Source organism: Egretta garzetta, unplaced genomic scaffold, assembly GCF_000687185.1.
Source record: "Egretta garzetta isolate BGI_Z169 unplaced genomic scaffold, ASM68718v1 scaffold310, whole genome shotgun sequence".
Classification (NCBI taxonomy): Eukaryota; Metazoa; Chordata; class Aves; order Pelecaniformes; family Ardeidae; genus Egretta; species Egretta garzetta.
The window spans coordinates 735230-753462 of NW_009258296.1; the positions used below are offsets into that span (position 1 = coordinate 735230).

General features: G+C 37.6%; 1 protein-coding gene across 1 annotated transcript in view; it reads left to right on the top strand.

The window, feature by feature from the left end:
* FANCC (FA complementation group C) overlaps window positions 1–18233 on the top strand; it is an 86279-nt gene that overhangs the window by 41807 nt on the left and 26239 nt on the right. The window contains exons 5-6 of the mRNA XM_009638412.2: window positions 15224–15343; window positions 16156–16220. Coding sequence (XP_009636707.1) covers window positions 15224–15343; window positions 16156–16220 — 185 coding nt within the window. The remainder of the gene's footprint in view (window positions 1–15223; window positions 15344–16155; window positions 16221–18233) is intronic.

The window sequence follows — 18233 nt, forward strand, 5'->3', positions numbered from 1 at the left end:
GGGCAAAGGGGCCCCAAGACCATTTGATGCAGAAAAATACTAAAATAATGTTGGAATTACAATAAATGATGTCTCTATGAGATAAGAATACTATATTAATTACACATATGGGTAATGTGTCTATTAAAAGGCTTATGAATTGCTAAAGGTCATACTGAGAAACAGGTTTTTTTCCTCCTTATCTAGACAGTTTTGAAAGAGGGAGATTAAGAGCTGAACTGATATATTTGAGTTAAAATCATGAACATACATCACCTGCTATTTATTATTGAGAAATAATCGGAGTCATTGAGCATAGGTTCTAGGGTGGTTTTATTACAAATACAATGTTTGAAACTTTGTTATTGTTGTTTCCCCTTTCTAAGGGGAGAATGCTAATTCTAATAATGCTCAGACTAAGATAAATAACTAGCTGCTTTAGACTATTTCTTACCTTTGTTATAGTATCACTATAATATTTTATCGTAGGTAAACCACAAAATAATCAGAAGGGAATGCCAGTTGAAGAGGGAAGTGGAAGTGTGGAGCAGGGGATCTGGTTTTCCCTAGCAGCTGTGGGAAGAGGGAGGTCTGTGTTCCAGGGGGCATGCGTCCAAGAGAGAAATGGAAAATGTTAAGTCTTCTGGAGGCTGAAGTAGTTCAAAGTTACTTAATCACTTTCTGAAACTCACTTTTGTGGTTTTAGGGATCTTATGGCTTTTTTGGTATGTTTGGAAAAGAGGGCTTGTCATTCCTCCTCTAACCTGTGCAAATAATCATCAGGAACCTTGATCACTGCAAAAATCGTAGCGTATTCCTTCAGATGAAAGACATCTGATGGCGATTGAAGTATATATCTTGTTTATACTTTTCCTATTAATTTTTTCTGTATTTTTCTCTGGTCCTTAAGGAGTCTTTGTGACACTTTCCCTCAGTCACTGTATGTGTAATTTACCCCTGCCTCTAATCAAAGGTTTATATCAAAGAGGGTCTAAAGACATTTCCTCAGGAAATGGTCTGGAGTGGGTGGAGACAAGTGGGCTTTTACCCAGTCCTTGATTTTTTTTTCATTCAGCCTTGCTTTTGGTACATCCTTCTTCCTTCCTTTGCTAGGTGGTGGCACACTGGTTAGTGTAACTACTTATTGCAGAGATCAGAATTCAAAATAAAATTTTGTGCTAAGAGAACTACTCTTATTTTTATGTTTAGGGCCTATTTTATTGCTTTCAAAGTTACTGTTACTATGAAAGAGTAAACATTTTTAAAGAGAAAGGGAGAAGCTATAATGCATTTAAATCATAGGGTCATTGGAATTGTTCAATATGTGTAATCACTTAATGAAGCAACAGATGCAATTGTACTATTTTTGTGCTTTCTAGATACATGTCTAACCCACAACTCACATAGTTTTTATGCTCTAAAGATCTAAAAGCAACGACTTAGCTCATCATACAGATGTGGGGTAAAAGGGTGGTGTGTCAGTCTATTTTTTTGTAAGTAGGTTAAGGTGAGTGTTTCAGTGGTAAATCTGCTTTCACCATGGCACTGTCTATACTATAAGGCAAAAGGTTTTCATAAACTTAAAAGAGAATTATTTAAAGTATCCAGTTTTCTAGCCATTTGTGCGCATTAAAAATAACTTGCTATTCATGTTCAGTGGTTTTCTTGTTGAACAATGTAAGGGGACTTGCCACAACAGATGCAATAGTTTATAAGAAGACTGCAAGTATAATAATTACAGCATGGAGCAGACTTCTCTGGCAGATAGAAGAACGTAACACTCTTTAATCATAGTGCTTCCCATAGTGTGGGTGGCCATGGGCTGCAGACACTTCAGACAATCTCTTCTCTGTGCAGCAGCGTTTGTAAAACAGAGCTGAAGTAAACAGCACTCCACAGACTTTTAGTGGTTTTTAATTTTGAGAAAATGTAGTTTCCCTTCACCCCTCTTTCTGGCTGCTTGCTTTTGTCACCTGAAACCATGCAGGTCATGCTTCCTACAAAATCAGTTCTGCTTGAAGTAAATAGTATGTAATGTCATATATACAGACAAAAAATATATACAAAAAGCTGTTTGGGGTTTTTTGTGTGTAAAATGTATGTTACTTTAAAACCTGAATGTTTTGTTGGTTTTTTGGCAATAAGAAGTAACCTCTGCATTTATATGAAGTGCTGTATAATGTTTAATCCTTTTTTAAAAGCCTTTCATCTTTGTTGTTTTCATTCTCCCATTTTTGTTTTTGCTTTGATGCTCAGTCTTTTTCTACTGTTTCTCTAAAATGTTTTACTGTTGCTTTAGCCATTAGCACAGCACTTTCCCTCCAATCAAAATGAAGAGGAACTTTTGTTTGTTTTTTTCTTTTTTTAGTCTGGCAGCCAGTTTACTGCTTTGGAAGCTGATTTCACCTCCTTGATGTTTGACGTATACTCATCTGGAATCTTGAGTTTCATGAAATAGATTTTAATGGCTAAACTTGGTGTCATGCAAATACTCACACAGTATTTACAGGACTTTTTGGAGTACGTAAATTGGCTGCAGTAGAGGACAGATACTGTAATTCTATTATATAAGTGTATGGACATGAAAGGATACGTTTTGATAAATGAGTTTTTACATTGTATTTAAGCATATGTGGAATTAAGTATGTAAATGATCATGAAAGAAACGTCTTAACTTTCACTGGGTAACTGATAGTTGAAAGTCAATTTTCCTTTGAATCAAAATGGAAAGCAAAAGACTGTTAAGTGAGCTATATACAGACTTTCAAGATCTGACATCATTAATTAGACCCCAATGACTTAATGAACTCCTAATGTGATATGGGACCTTTCAACTTTTAAATTACTGGTTAAAATTCAGTTTTGAGAACCAAGTCTGCTTACTTTGCGGTGTGTCCCAAGGGAGTAATGAGTGATAAAGGCACTTTTCTCAGTCCTTTGTGCAATTTGCTTGTGTCCTGGGTACCAGTCTGGAAAGGGAAACATGCTCCTCAGAGCTGCTGGCCCTCTTCATTCTTGTCCCTAGTGTGTACGTCCTATGCATACACAAAATAAGTGGGCCAGGAATGGGGGTGATTTCAGAACCATTGTTTAACACTTTTGTTCAGCTGCACCAACTGTTGACGTGTGTGTGAGGATGCTGGGTACACACCTAGGGAAACCCACTTCTCTCAGCAATACTCGCTTAAGATTTGACACCTCTGCCTCTTAAACTTGCTAATACACAGTCCTGCCTCTAGTACATTAAAAAGCAGGATTCTTAGGTGTGGTTAGAATGGGTTACTTTTAGGGGAGGTGGAAGTTTGCAGTGAAAATTAGAATTGATTGATGAATCAAAGATGAGTAAGTAGTTGATACAGTGATAGTATATATTCAACAGTTCTAATAGAATATGTTCTAAAACAATTTTACTCATAAAGGCCAGGAGGGTGATTGAAGACGTTAAGAGATATTCATACAAGAAGAGATTGGGGCTGGCTCTTTTTAATGTGGTGAGAGAACATTTAAGAATGAAGATGGCTTTTCATGCAAAACACACGATTGGTTTCCAATGTTTATTGTCCTCAAGTTTTACTGAGTTCACTGACAGTATTTTTGTTGTTGTTGTTCTTTCAGTTTTTAGAAGGTCAGCTGGAGGGAGTTCTTGGTCATTTCTAACCTGTTGAAGATTATAAATATAAATTGTTAGTCTTCCTAATAACCCCTGTGTGAATCAACTTTTAAAGCTGATTTGGACCTTCTCTAGTCACCTATAGATAATTGCATTGGTAGGATGTAAGAGAATTTACAAGGTTTGCAAATTTGCAAGTATTACCATATTCTTCTGGTTAAAAATAGTATGATAATATGAATGGGCTGGGGGAACACAGACCTTTTTTTTCAAATAGGTAATTCTTTAACAATGCCAAGCAAACATGAGTATAAATAATTTCTTGGCTTCTGGGCCAAAATAAACAAAAACTAAGTGTCTCAAAGAACAAATGAGAAACTAAGGATTCTGCTTTCCTGCAAGGCGGCTTAAGCTTTAACAGCAAGTGTCACAGTTTGCTAGTCAGCTGACATTTCTCAGAGCACTTTAGTAGTGCCAGGTGGCTCTAGTAAAGAATAATGATTTGTTACTGACAAACAAAAAGAGATCTCTGTTTGAAGAAATTCTACTGGCATTAGATATTTTTGCTCAGCCTGATACGATTAGTTACCAGCAGGTTTTGCATCACCATTATAGATGTATTTTGTGCTTTTTTACTAAAACGTTCAGTTAACATTTTTCTCCCCTTAAACTTTTAACAGTTTGGTACTTACGAAGTCCAAACCCAAGTGTAATTTCTACCCAAGTAATTTCTCCTGGATGTCATCCTAGGTTAGGTGATCTTTGGGTATTTGCAACATGTACCTGTTGGAAATATAAAAATCTGACATTGGGCACATACTTTTATTGAAAAAAGCATAAGTTTGGAATTATCTTTTTTCAAGAAATTACTGAGCTCACAGGCTTAAACTAGAAGTGAAACCATTTTATGATGCATCCACTCTTTCTAAACTTAAATTTTCCACATAATTTTTTTGTGGATTTCAGGAATTCTTCTGTGGACAGCTTGAATTTTGGCTTTTGAAAATTTTGGAGGGAAGAGGGAAATTAATTCTAAATCTCTGACTAGTTAAACCACAGGGCTTTAAAAAAAAAGATTTACGGTTGACTCTGGTAAAGCTATTGAATTTCCTTTTGTAAGTTAGTGTAAATGTGTGTTTTATTTCAGCAGCAAACGTCTCCCCTTTTTTAATACAAAGAGTAATAGCACTTTTTCTAGGTGGGTGTTTCTTAAAGAGAGAGGAGAAAGAAAAGAGCAGGAGATTTGAAACAGCTTTTCCTGTCTGAGGCCAAGAGTAGACTCAAAGCTTGCCAGCCCCACAATTCTTTAGCTTCTTTCTTATGATTTCCAAGGGGTTTGTTAGTGATTTGCAGATGGAGCTTAGGCTTTGGAACTCATCCATTAAAAAGTTGTGTGGTCTTAGCCACAGTAGTAGTGCAACATGTTTTTCCTATGCTAGTTTCACAGAAGTTAACTGAGCTTGAATTGGTGAGGGAGCAACAATGCAGCTTCGCCCCCTCCGCCCCTCCTTCCTGTAATTTTCTTTACTGCATATTGTTTGGAAATTAGGATCAGGTTTGTTTTGAATTGTATGTAAGTATGTAATAGTTTTCTTCCATTTGAAGAAACAGAGGTAGAATATGAGCCTAGTCTTTTTAATAAGCTACATGTATCAGCAAGATTAACACAATTCATAGCATAGATTAATTTCTAAATAAAAACCAAATCTGTCTGAATGGAGTTTTGAGGTCTTTTCAGTTAGGTCTTTCTAGTAGTTTTCATGGTCCTTTTGTGTATTTTTGCCATTATTACTTTTTTTAAAAAGCAAATTGCAATTACAGTTGTGGAAGCAAAGTTAAGGAAATTGGCCTAATGTAAAGCACTTGAGCACTTCTACTGCAAACACTGACTGAAGGTGAGCCTGCTTACATGCTTCAAGGACAGAATAGGGTGAAGGGCTCTGTTACATCAAGGTACAGTGTGGAGAACTTCATGGAACCTATGCTTTCCTGTCTGGGAATATGTGAAAAGCAAAGAAGTCTGTGCATCTGGCAACATGAATTTTGTGAAAGAATAATATTATTTCTGGATATTTTTTTTAACTCTAAAATAATATTAAATCAGTCCAGTCATTTATCTACAGATTTTCTGTAACTTGATCACATGCTTAAATGGCAAGACCCTTGTCTCTGTAGGAGTGTTTAGCAGACTAATTTGTTTACCATCAACTAGTCTTTCATGATTATCAATGGAGATTTAGATGTGGGCAGATGTCAGATTGTCATTCCAAGTGAATAAGGAGAAAAATGAGAAGCTCCAATAAATCCTAAACATGTACTTGTGGCCAACAATTTTATTTAGTCTGCTGGTATAGAATTTAGCTAATGAAAACCATCCCATAAATGCAAAGAATGTGTACCCATAAACTGTGCTGAAAGGAAAAAAACTTTCTGACAGTAAATGTCAGAAAGAAATGTGGGAAGAAAACCCCTCCCCACTTTATACTTAGGCACTTTGGCCCTGCTCCAGTAAATTACTGAATAATATTCTAAGTTTTCTTAAAGTTAAGTTGAAACTGAAGTGATTTCTTTGTGCAAAACCTCTGAGTGGTTACTGAAATAGCCTCAATTTGGTAAAGTGGGAGGTTGTATAGACTAGCTAATCACTGAAACGTGTGTGTGTGTGTGTGTGTGTAGTATAACATTTCGTCCGTTTGGAATGCATTTTAAACAAATTTTAATTCTAAAGCAGAAATTGGAGATTTTGATTAGGTTATCAATGGTAAGTAGTTAAAGACATTTTTTTTTACCAACTTATAAAATACACTCTGACATACTGGTAATAATGAAGTTGTTAACAAACATGCGCCATATAATTTCCGCTAATTTATACACTGACATTTTTAATAAAATGTTGAGAAAAACAGAATTGTTTGGAGTAAAACAGTACTTTGAAAGCTATGCTGTGTTTAAATCTGTGGTATTTTATTACCTTATTTTCTTTTACATTTTGATTTTGGTTGGTTGAATACTAAATTTCTGTCTTTTCCTGGAACTAGGGGGCAAGTAAGCAAGAGGTCTTGTAAGCAAAATTAAAAGTCACAGACTTTGTTATGATTGGATAAGTGTGTGGAAATAATACGAATTGTGTTATGTCAGCATCCTACTCTCAGAATTGGTTTCATAAACAGTTGGTGTTGAGGCAGTCTCTGAATGAGCATGCTGCCTTTTCATTTACAGACTTAGCCACTACAATTCTCCAGAACTGGCTGTTTATTTTGTAGGAAAAAGGTTCTAAAAATACTAGACCTGCTTGTGTTTTATTGTTGATCAGTTAATCTAGAAGGTATGGGATACAGTAAAACTCTTAAACCTTCAGGCAGGATTTTTAAGAAAATATTGCTAAAAAATGTCTGAAGGAATTTAGTTTGGACTGAGGTGCTGAAAGCTAGCATACAAACAAATAAATTTACGTTCAAACAAATCAGAGCAATGATTCCTTCCTGAGGACTGTTTAAATAATTTAGGAAGTAATTTGGGATGTTAGAATCCTACCTATTTAAATAAAGAAATAGTACCTATTGTATAGCATTTTTATTTTTTTAATAATGATTGCAAATAATATCATTTATGTTGTAATTGATTACATGGTTTAAGCCAGGTTGGAAATAGAATTTGATCCTTTGTCTTCTAGACCTGCATTGAAAGCAATAGACCATCTGACTGTACAAGGAACACCTAAGAACAAAATTGATGTACAGACTCGAAAACTTCACCATATAAGAAATACTCATTCCAAAATCTGACAAAATGCAAAGAGGAAATAGCACTTACTTTTAATGCTTCCTCTGAATAAGATTTAGTTTTTCTTATTATACTTGCTTTTTCTTAGTAGAGCTGAGGAAATCTGGTTCCTGTCGAAGCAGAAGGAAAGGTCAGAAATAAACCCGTTATTTGACCAGATTTCAGAAATTTGCCCTTGGATGTCTTTGTTGTACGAATTCCAACAAAGTCATGTAATCATAATTTTCAGGAAAATGTCATTAATGATCTCTTCTCAAAAAATAGTGGCACTCAGTTTCCCGGAGAATACACTAAAGAGAGGTATCCTTTAGGATAAATGTTAGACCTTTCTCTTCCATCCTGCTCTACCTGTTGCTTTGACTGACTCATCCAAGTTGGCAAAAAGAGCCCAGTAGTGTCACTAGGCAGTCCTAATCAGTATTAGGTTAGAATGGCTCATCCCAGTGAAACTATCCATCTCCTCTCTCCAAAATATATTGCCCCTATTTTCACGTCTGCTTCTGAGGACATTAAGAGTCATAAAAACTTTGAAGAGAGTGTGTTGAGAAGTTACCAGAAACAAATTGGTTTATCCGATTCTCCTGGAATGTCTTTGAAACTGTGTCATAAATTCCAGGACAATTGCTACACAAATGGCATAAAACTTGTCATGTGCTCCTGTAATAAAAATCAAGTGCTATTTCTGTGTTGATGTCTAATTTCAGAGGTAATTGTGCCAATTGAGGCTTCTATATTTTTTCCCATTGACACGAGCAAGAGGATATGTCCTGTTACAGAAAGAAGGGGAAAAAGGCTTTAGAGCTTTTGCATCCCTGCTTACTAAAGGCAATATCAGAAGATTAAAGCACCTCTTCCCCCTTTCTGGAGTTGTGGACACTAGCTGAGTTGGTATCTGCCCAGTGCTGTGCTGCTTATCTCAGTGGAATGGCAAATTCTGCTCCAGGAAAATAATTTCCAGGCTTTCATAGACACATGTGCTCCAAGAGATGGTTGTCTCTGAGAAACAAACTTCATGGAGTAACTCAATAAATCCCTTGTAGCACATGGAAATCAGCCTTCATTACTTAAAGAGGAATATCAAAAGAGTTGGCTTAGTGTTGATGTGGAAGTCACGGACACTGCACACGATCAATATGATCAAGCAAATGCCGATTTATTGTGCTTACAACATGGTTAATATAATCTTAGTGCTTCCGCGCCACGCGTACACTATTCACTGATTGGTTACAAATGCTTAACAATTAGCTGTCCACGCGCTTCTCCTCAGACAGTGACGGCACCTGTAATACTTTTCGTTGGTTTAAGATTTACTGTCCACGCGCTTATTCTCAAGTACTGATTGGATATATAAAACAAAGAACACAGCTATCTTAGTTTCTACTTGTGGTCAGCACATTTTTGCTTTAGCTCATAGCTTCTTGCTTGTTTCAGTGTACCAAGGACATGCTTTTTACAGAACCTGGATTGTCCACATATTCGCACAATACTTTGTGGCCCTGTTGTTCAAGAAACCCCTCTACAGCTTAGCTTAGTTGAAAAGTGATATGTAGGAAATATTTTTCAGTTGCTTAGTCCTTTTTAGATACAGGTGGATGGTAACCAGGGAACATAGTCACTTCTTTTCTCTGTATTCTCAGAAGTCTCTAGTTTCAAGTCTGTTCTCATTCTCTCCACCATCCCTGAGTGAATTAATAAGGGACAGCCTTATAGCCAATCTATAAATCAGGGCGGTAAATGTTAAATCAAACCTCTTCCACTACGAAACCTGGTAGATATAAAGCACTGTGTTTGCACTGATAAAGTAAATGATTTTATGTCTTCATGCAAATGCTCCTAGGATTATCTGCCTGCTAAGGATGTTACAGATCTCTGTGCAGCAGTGGATGTTAAATTTAGTTAGCTAGAATATTACTCAGTATAAACTGCTTCAATAAAATAAAGCCACAGGCATTGTGAGGGCTTTATGAAAAATCATTAATTCAGTTTCAGACTGAAAGGGATTATGTTGTAGAACTTTAATCCAAGGCTGTGGGGATGAATGTATTCTCTTGCAGCTAGAACCAAGGTGATTTCCTTCCTGCTTCCTATTTAATCAACAGTGAGGGAAATCAAGAAAGAAATAATTTCTGTTATCATGGTATGCCTGACGGCTGTTCAATTTGCAGAAACATGACACCTTGTTATTTTTCCTTCTGAATGCAACACTTCTGCCACAGACTCATAATTTTTCTGGCTTGTAGAATATGGCATTAGTGGATTAGACAGTGAGTGGTAACTGATTTACTTCCAGAAGTAACTGGTGGCTATGTAGATCTCAAATCTGCTTTGCAGGAGTAGGCTAGGTTTCATGACTGATATCATCAATACAGTGCATTTGCATTTAGTATTGACAACTTTTCCATCATGTTCTTGAATACCTTCTATTGGGTTTGAAATGATTCCTTAAAAGTCATTAGTCTGAAATTAGTGTCTCTCTGACCCCAGGAATCCACACTGTGGCTATATAAAATGTTGGTTTTTTTCTTTTCCACAGTGCTTTTTGGGGGATTCATAATGCAATAATGAAACCTATTAATAGTTTTAATATTTTTATAGCATGCTATAAGAACCTCTGTGAGAAAATCTCCTGAAACCTTTTAGATTTCTCTGTAGTATTTTCTGAAAGAGTTGATTTCAAAAGTGAAAGGAGAAACTTATGTATAAGAAAACATTGTTTTACACTCGGTCTCTGAGCTGGTTCTAACCAAGATCTGCAATATGATGTGAAATAACTACTGATAGAGTCCCTTTAGGTCTGACAGTTACTGGAATTTAAACACTGTGAACTTTGAAACTTGAGGTAAAACCAACAGTTTTCATTGTCATTTAGTTAAAAATTAGCCATTCCTGGTTTACACTGTATTTTTGATAATCAAGTTAATGATGCATAGGATGGAAGAGGATGGACAAATATCATAAGAAAATAGTTACCTGATGATCTTTTTGTTCTCAGTCAGTTTGTGTCTTTAGATATTATCTCTTGCAGTGGTTTGCTTCCTTTGTATTTCCATGTTTTAACTGGGAAATTTGGTTTCTTGCAACAGCTGAGTTTGCCTTATCCAGCTTACCTGCTAAGTGGCTGAAAATATCATATGAAAAAAATAATTGTCTTTAGTTGGAAGTTATTAGGTATAAGCTATAGTTTTGCCCATTGTACTACCCCTCCCACACCATTTGTATCCTCTCGCAAGAGGATTATGTGGTAGAACAGCTGAAAGCATCTTGTTTTCAAGAAACAGTTTGCGTTATGCAAGTCATAGAATTATGGAATGGTTTAGGTTGGGAGAGAACTTTAACTGTCATGTGGTCCAATTCCCCTGCCATGGGCAGGTACATCTTTCACTATATCAGGTTGCTCAAAGCCCCATCCAACCTGACCTTGAACACTTCCAAGGATAGGGCATCCATGACTTCTCTGGGCCATCTGTTCCAGTGTCTATGGCTTTCTGGGCTGCAAGTGCACATTGCCTGCTCGTGTCCAATTTTTCATCCACCAGTATTCCTAAGTACTTCTCTTCAGGGCTGCTGTCAATCCATTCATAGAATCATAGAATCATTTAGGTTGGAAAAGACCTTTAAGATCATCAAATCCAACCATTAACCTAGCACTGCCAAGTCCACCTCTGACCCATGTCCTTAAGCACCACATCTACCTGTCCTTTAAATACCTCCAGGGATGGGGACTCAACCACTTCCCTGTGCAGCCCGTTCCAATGCTTGACAAACCTTTCTGTGAAAATTTTTTTCCTAATGTCCAACCTACACCTGCCCTGGAGCAACTTGAGGCCATTTCCTCTTGTCCTATGACTTGTTACTTCGGAGAAGAGACCAACACCCACCTTGCTACAACCTCCTTTCAGGCAGTTGTAGAGAGCGATAAGGTCTCCCCTGACCCTCCTCTTCTCCAGGCTAAACAACCTCAGTTGCCTCAGCTGCTCCTCATCAGCCTTGTGCTCCAGACCCCTCACCAGCTTCCTTGCCCTTCTCTGGAGATGCTCCAGCACCTCAATGTCCTTCTTGTCGTGAGGGGCCCAAAACTGAACTGAACTGAAATTTGAGGTGCACCTCAACAGTGCCAAGTACAGGGGCATGCTCACTGCCTTAGTGCTGCTGGCCACACTATTCCTGATACAAGCCAGGATGCCATTGGCCACCTGGGCCACCTGGGCACACTGCTGGCTCATACTGAGCCAGCTGACAACCAGTACCTCCAGGTCCTTTTCTACAGGGCAGCTTACCAGCCCCTCTTCCCTATGCCTGTAGCATCACATGGGGTTGTTGTGACCCAAGTGCAGGACCCAGCACTGAGCCTTGTTGAATCTCATACAATGGACCTCAGTCCATTGATCCAGCCTGTCCAGATCCCTCTATAGAGCCTTCCTACTCTCAAGCAGATCAACACTCCCAACTTGGTGTTGTCTGCAAACTTACTGAGGGTGCAGTCAATCCCCTCATCCTGGTCATTGAGAAAGATAATAAAAATATTAATATATTACTATACTAATATATTAATAATAAAGATATTATCATCCCCCAGTCTACATTGATACTGGGAATTGCCCTGACCCAGGTGCAGGACCTTGTACTTGGCCTTGTTGAACTCTGTGATCTTCACACAGGCCCACTCCTCAAGCCTGTCAAGATCCCTCTGGGTAGTATCCCTTCCCTCAGGTGAATCAACTGCACCACAAGCTTGGTGTCATCTGTAAACCTGCAGAGGGTGCACTCAGTCCCACTGTCCCACCCAACCCCATCCCACTGATGAAGATATTAAATATAGTATTGGTCCCAGTGTAGATCCTTGAGCAACACCACTCATTACTGGTTTCCACTTGGATGGGCATTGAGCTATTGACCATAACCGTTTGGACACAGCCATCCAGCCAATTCTTTATCCATCTAACAGATCATTCGTCAAATGTAAGAGTGAATTGTCAATATGTACTTTTCTTTAAGACAGCTCTGATAATACAATTTAGAGTTGTAAAAGAGTTATCACTTATAACCAGAATTATGTGCAGCAAATGAGCTATGTTTTCTAGAGAGAAGGAGAACTTTCTGGACATGTTTTGGACCAAAGAAACCTTCAAACCTTAAAAGCTAGCTGCTTTAAATTATTGTTACTGAATTTTTGTCTTTGTTGCATGTAGGTATGTCTCAGGCTTTGCACTGGCAATAACATCTGTAAAATGAAATATATAAGACATAGAGCTGAATTCTAAATGTTTTTCACCTTTACTACATACTTGTCTTTTATACATACCTTTCATCTTGACTACAGTATCTCTTGCCCCCTTCTGGCTGTTCAGAGGTTTTGTGTGTTCCAAAAAAATAATTAAAGTTATCTGTAAAATCCTAGCATTGATGTAGTAAAGTGTCTGAAAAGGAAAAAAGAACAAAAAAATCAACCAACCAACTAAACAAAAAAACCCCAGGCAAGTGTTGCAGGCCATATGCAGACTCTGGTAATGTGTACTGATTTTGTTTTGTCTTTTCCTCTATTGATTGGTTGACAATGACCGGTACACAGGGCTAGGGGGAAAAGTGATTTTGAAATTACTCTTCACATAAAGAGTGTTTGATTAGTCTTATCCTTAGGAAAATTCTGGTTACAGAGAGGGTCACTGATTAATACATTTTATAGTGTTACAGGTGACTATATGGGTTTTTAAGCTACTCTTTCATTTAGCTGTCATTAGCTGCCATGTCAACCTGTCAGATCATTTTCCGAGCTTTTTATGTTTGTTCTTCTCGCTGGTGAAGCTTTTTGCAAGTTTTTCACTGAGCAATCCGACAAACTTTGTACTTTCCAAGCTCCCCTCCTTACCTCTAGTAAAAGTGGCATCCCAGCTTTGCTGTTGCTAGATGCTCCATAATTTTGGTTTTAACTTGCAGGCTGCTCCCATATCTTATTCGACTTGGCAAGCCATCCTAGTTTGTCTGAACCCTTGACAGCGTTCTGAAAACAAATTTTAACTTTAGTGATAGTTGCAAAGGACAATTAAAATATATATGATTCCATATTAATAAATCAATTAAGGGGTGTTTGGAGATTGTACAGTTTAGTAGATTTTAGCCTTCACTTTTGACCATATTTAGATGGTTGTACATTTTGAAAATCTACTTTATGTCTTTTTCTTAAAAATGCAAAAGTTGCACATAAATTACTTCTTCGACACTGTTACCGCAGCATTTTCCTTTGTCCTTAGTTTCAGGGGAGTCACTAGATGGCGGTAAACCAGCATTTTCTTCTGCTGAGGGTGATTTAGGAAAAAAGGCTTACAATGAAAGAAGAGAATATCTAGGTGCTTTAACATAAGTCTGCAAGGTAGTAAAATAATCCTAAGGTGCCCCAAATGCTTGTTACTTGCCTTCATAGCAGTAAATTTTCTTAGTGTGCTTCTGCTGACTGTGTCATCTCTCTCAACATTAATCAAACATGGAATACATGGAATACATCTAATTCGAGGACTTCCGAAGCAGTTGCTTAGGGATGTTCAACAAAAGTGTGCATAAATATTTGGTTTGGATTTCTGAAAGCAGAAAATGAGCTAACTGATTTTTTATTTTAATCTCAAATCTTTCATCAGATCCCTCTTTAAAAAAAAAATATATTGAATGGAACCTCCTAAGACCATGGAAGTCACAGAGCTTTCATCTGAACTTGCCTTTAAATTACTTATTTTTAAAATTAAGGTTTTTTCAGTGTTTGCTAATCCTGACACTCTGTTACAAAGGGGTTTATACTTATTGCCATACAAAGTGTAATTTAGTTTATACTTTAAGTTTCAATGATATATAAAGCCCTGAAATGAACCTCTGGGAAGGGAATGTAGCTGTTGTTATATCAGCATGTAGCAATAGAGGACAGGAAGAAAAGCAAAGTGACAAACTCACAGTAGATCATTTGATAAGCAACATAAAACTACCTCTGCTCAGTTATGACTGCAGGATGCAAAAACCTGCTCAAGATTTCACACAACAGTTTTCATAAATTAGTTCAGCTGGGAAGGTGCTGGGGTGCGAGATCTGTCCAAAAGACAGCAGAGCTGTAGTATAGCACTGAGGAACTGGGAAAGCATGAAACCAGAGTATTATGTTCAGAGTCCTCTGTACGCACCTGCAGAACCAGTGTATCAAATGCGTTAATCTGTCTTTTCCCTGGATCTATCATCAAATGATTGTTTTGATTTTTTTGTGTTGTCTTAAAAGGGTTTTTATTAAATGTGACTTAAAGCATTCTGTAGTGAAACTGGTAGAGAAGTAAATGTCAAACTAAAATTTTAACATTATCTTTTCAAGATAATGAGGAAATTAAGCAAATTAAATTATGAGGCCAGACCCTGAATCTCGCCAAAAATACTGGGGTCTCTTGAAGGAGTGATACGGAAAATTAGATACTAACTTTGTGCTTTCTCTTCTTGATTGTGGTACTGGTCAAGACTACAGGTGAGGTTTTTGCTATGTAGCAGCGTGACTACTGTTACCTAAATCATATCAGACTGAAATAGCTCCCAGAGAACTGAAACCTACCTAAGGAGGTAACCTGTCTGGTTTTGACACTGATGGCCTCCATTGCTGTCGCACAACTACTGAAATTGCGTGGTGTGTGAGCCCATGTTTGACTATTGCAGCTGCAGCATTTTCCTGTGGTTGATGGGAGCTGTCTGCTCTTCTGTGCTGATGATGTAAAGTGGCCACTACTGATCAAAAGATCTTACCCCAGATATAGTTCAATAGCAGTCAGTTCTTTTTACACAGAATGTTGTAGGCTAGTATTATTTTTATTGCCTTTCTATTGATTTCTTACAGAGTTTGCTGTGCCATCTCCTTTCTTCTTCTAAGTGGGAAAGTAATGAAGCTGAAACCAGTACGTTCATATCAACTCTTGGCTATACGTCAGCAGATTATTATTGTCACTTAGTTAAAAATGTAAGTATTTTGTGGAATTGAGATTTTGTTAATAATAAATCACCAGTTTATAAGCACATACATGGAGCTGTCATTGCTATAAGGAACATGAACTGAGCTTTGTTTATCTTTTCTTACCTCAGTTATTTTTACAGCCTTTTAAGGCAAAAAATGAAGTGTGAGATCTCTGGACAAATGAGAAAATTTTGCATTAGATTATACTGTAATAGATGTTCATAAAAACAAAATTCCTGTTGCTGTTGTGTTATAACAAAAAAAGTCTGCCCTATCATTAATTTTTTTTCCTGCAAAGTTGAAATTGTATGTATTATTTTGTGCATTAGAACGTAACTTTTGGAATGTTTTCTTTGACTGTATGCACTGCATTTAAAATGGTAGATGAGCCTTACATCTTAGGAAAAGCGGCTTTTACATTTAATTTATAAAAATAATTGGAATATTATTTCGTAATATGTTGACTTAAATTAGATTAAGTGCATATAAGTTAGAAAAAGCACATAAAAATTATTGGTAGTGCTCTTCTGAAAGTTTTGCATCAACTCTTTGGGAAGCGGAGCTAACACAAAATAGCTTCTTAGTTTTCAGATGTGGAAGTTACATAATGTGTGTTCAAAAACATTTTGCAGCGTAGTTTATTCAGTGATTTGGACAGCTTTAATTTGGCACCAATAATTAGAAAATAAAAAAATCAAACTGAGTGAACAGAGAAAGGTGTCATTCTCCACAGTGCACCAGTCACTCAGAGAACTATGCAACTAATGCCCGCTTATTTGCAGTATGTGTAATTTATTTTATTTTATTTTATTTCACAGATGGTCTTTTCATTAGTAACAGAACTCAGAGACAATCAGTTCAATGGACTTAACATTCAGGGGAGGTAGGTGTTACCTAAACATAACTTTGATATGTTTTAGTTTGGATCATTACAGTTCTGTGAGGACCTTTTTACAGTCTTGGGCAACTTAGGTTTCAGTTGGAAAGTTTTGGATATGTAGATAATTTCAAGTGTGGACAAGCTCGTTAAGTTGTACTTCACATAAGAGTATATACTTAGCCTGAGAGTCATAGAATGGTTTGGGCTGGAAGGGACCTTCAAAGATCATCTAGTCCAACACCCCCTCCATGGGCAGGGACACATTCCACAAGACCAGGTTGCTCAAAGCCCCATCCAACCTGGCCTAGAACACTTCCAGGGAGGGGGCCTCCACAGCTTCTCTGGGCAACCTGTTCCAGCGTCTCACCACCCTCATTGTAAAGAATTTCTTCATTATAGCTTATCTAAATCTATCCTCTTTCAGTTTAAAACTATTGCCCCTTGTCCTGTTGCTACAGGCCCTGGTAAAAAGTCTGTCCCTGTCTTTCTAATAAGATCTCTTTATGTATTGAAAGGCTGCAGTAAGGTCTCTTCTCTTCTCCAGGCTGAACTCTCCAACTCTCTCAGCCTTCCCATGTAAGAGAGGTGCCTCCATCCCTCTGACCATTCCTGTGGCCCTCTTCTGGACCCGCTCCAACAGGTCCATGTCTTTCCTGTGCTGGGGACCCCAGAGCTGGATGCAGCACTGCAGGTGGGGTCTCACCAGAACAGAGTAGAGGGGTAGAATTGCTTCCCTCAGCCTGCTGGCCACAGTCCTTTTCATGCAGCCCAGGCTACAGTTGGCTTTCTGGGCTGCGGGCACACATTGCCAGCTCATGCCCAATTTTTCATCCACCAGTACCTGTAAGTCTTTCTCTCCAGGGCTGCTCTCAATCCCTTCGTCCCTCAGCCTGTATTGATGCCGGGGTTTGCCCCAACCCATGTGCAGGACCTTGCATTTGGCCTTACTGAACCTCATTGCGGTTCATAATCATAATGTTGTCTGCCCTATGTGTCCTTATAACCAAAGTTAACTGGCAGTTACTATAAGAAAAAGCAAAAAAATTTTTCCAAAGGATTTTTTTTTCCTGTTTGTGTGAGCCATAGTTTAATATGATGGAACAGTAGTAACTTGTAGTAGTAGTAGTAAAATTTGTCCATGCACATTTAAAGAAATTCTCATTTTCCTTCCATAAGTTCCTTGATCTGGTACCAAACAGTACTGTGGCAATACTGTGTGTTTCATGTACAACTATTTTAAATGTACTGAAGCACATAGTATTTCCACCCTTTAACTGGTTCTGTCAGAAGTCTGAGAAGGTGGGTGGGAAGGAAATTACGATGTGCTCTGGCCAGATCTCCAATCCAGATTATCAGCAGATGCTAATAGTGACCTCGCAACGTTGTGTGGGATGTTTCTACATGTCTAGCTGTAGTCAGTGAGAATAATCGCCTTCTTCATCCACACTACATAAATACAGTGAATTAAGCCAAAATCTGTGACCATAAAAAAGGGACTACATTTGCCTAATACTACTGCTGTCACTATTTTTGACATGATCGTGCCTTTTCACTGTGTAATTTCTGCCATTGCACTACCTTGAAATGCAGATCACAGTCTTCTGTGAATAATTTTTAAATCATTGTATTTGAATGTGTCAGTAGAGCCTTTCGATTGCATGTAAATTAAGTGTATTCCTGCTAAAAAACAAAAGCAAAAATAAGGATAGATATTCTTAATACAGACGATGTACTAAAATTGTGTCTTCTCTTTTAAATATTGACTCTCCTGTGCATATTCTATTGGTGTTCAGAGTCAAAGCTTCCCATACAATGAAATGAGTTTTATGACCGGTTTAACACCACATAGTCTGTAAAGTTATAGGAAAGAGGAGCCTGATTGAAATATCTTCCTTGTATCATAAGCCAATAGCTTGGCTATTTTTCTACCTTTCTTCTTGCACCTAGGTGTTTGTGTAAGGAAGAATAAATGAGCTGAATTCATTTAGAGCTGACTTCAGTACCAAAATCATGGAC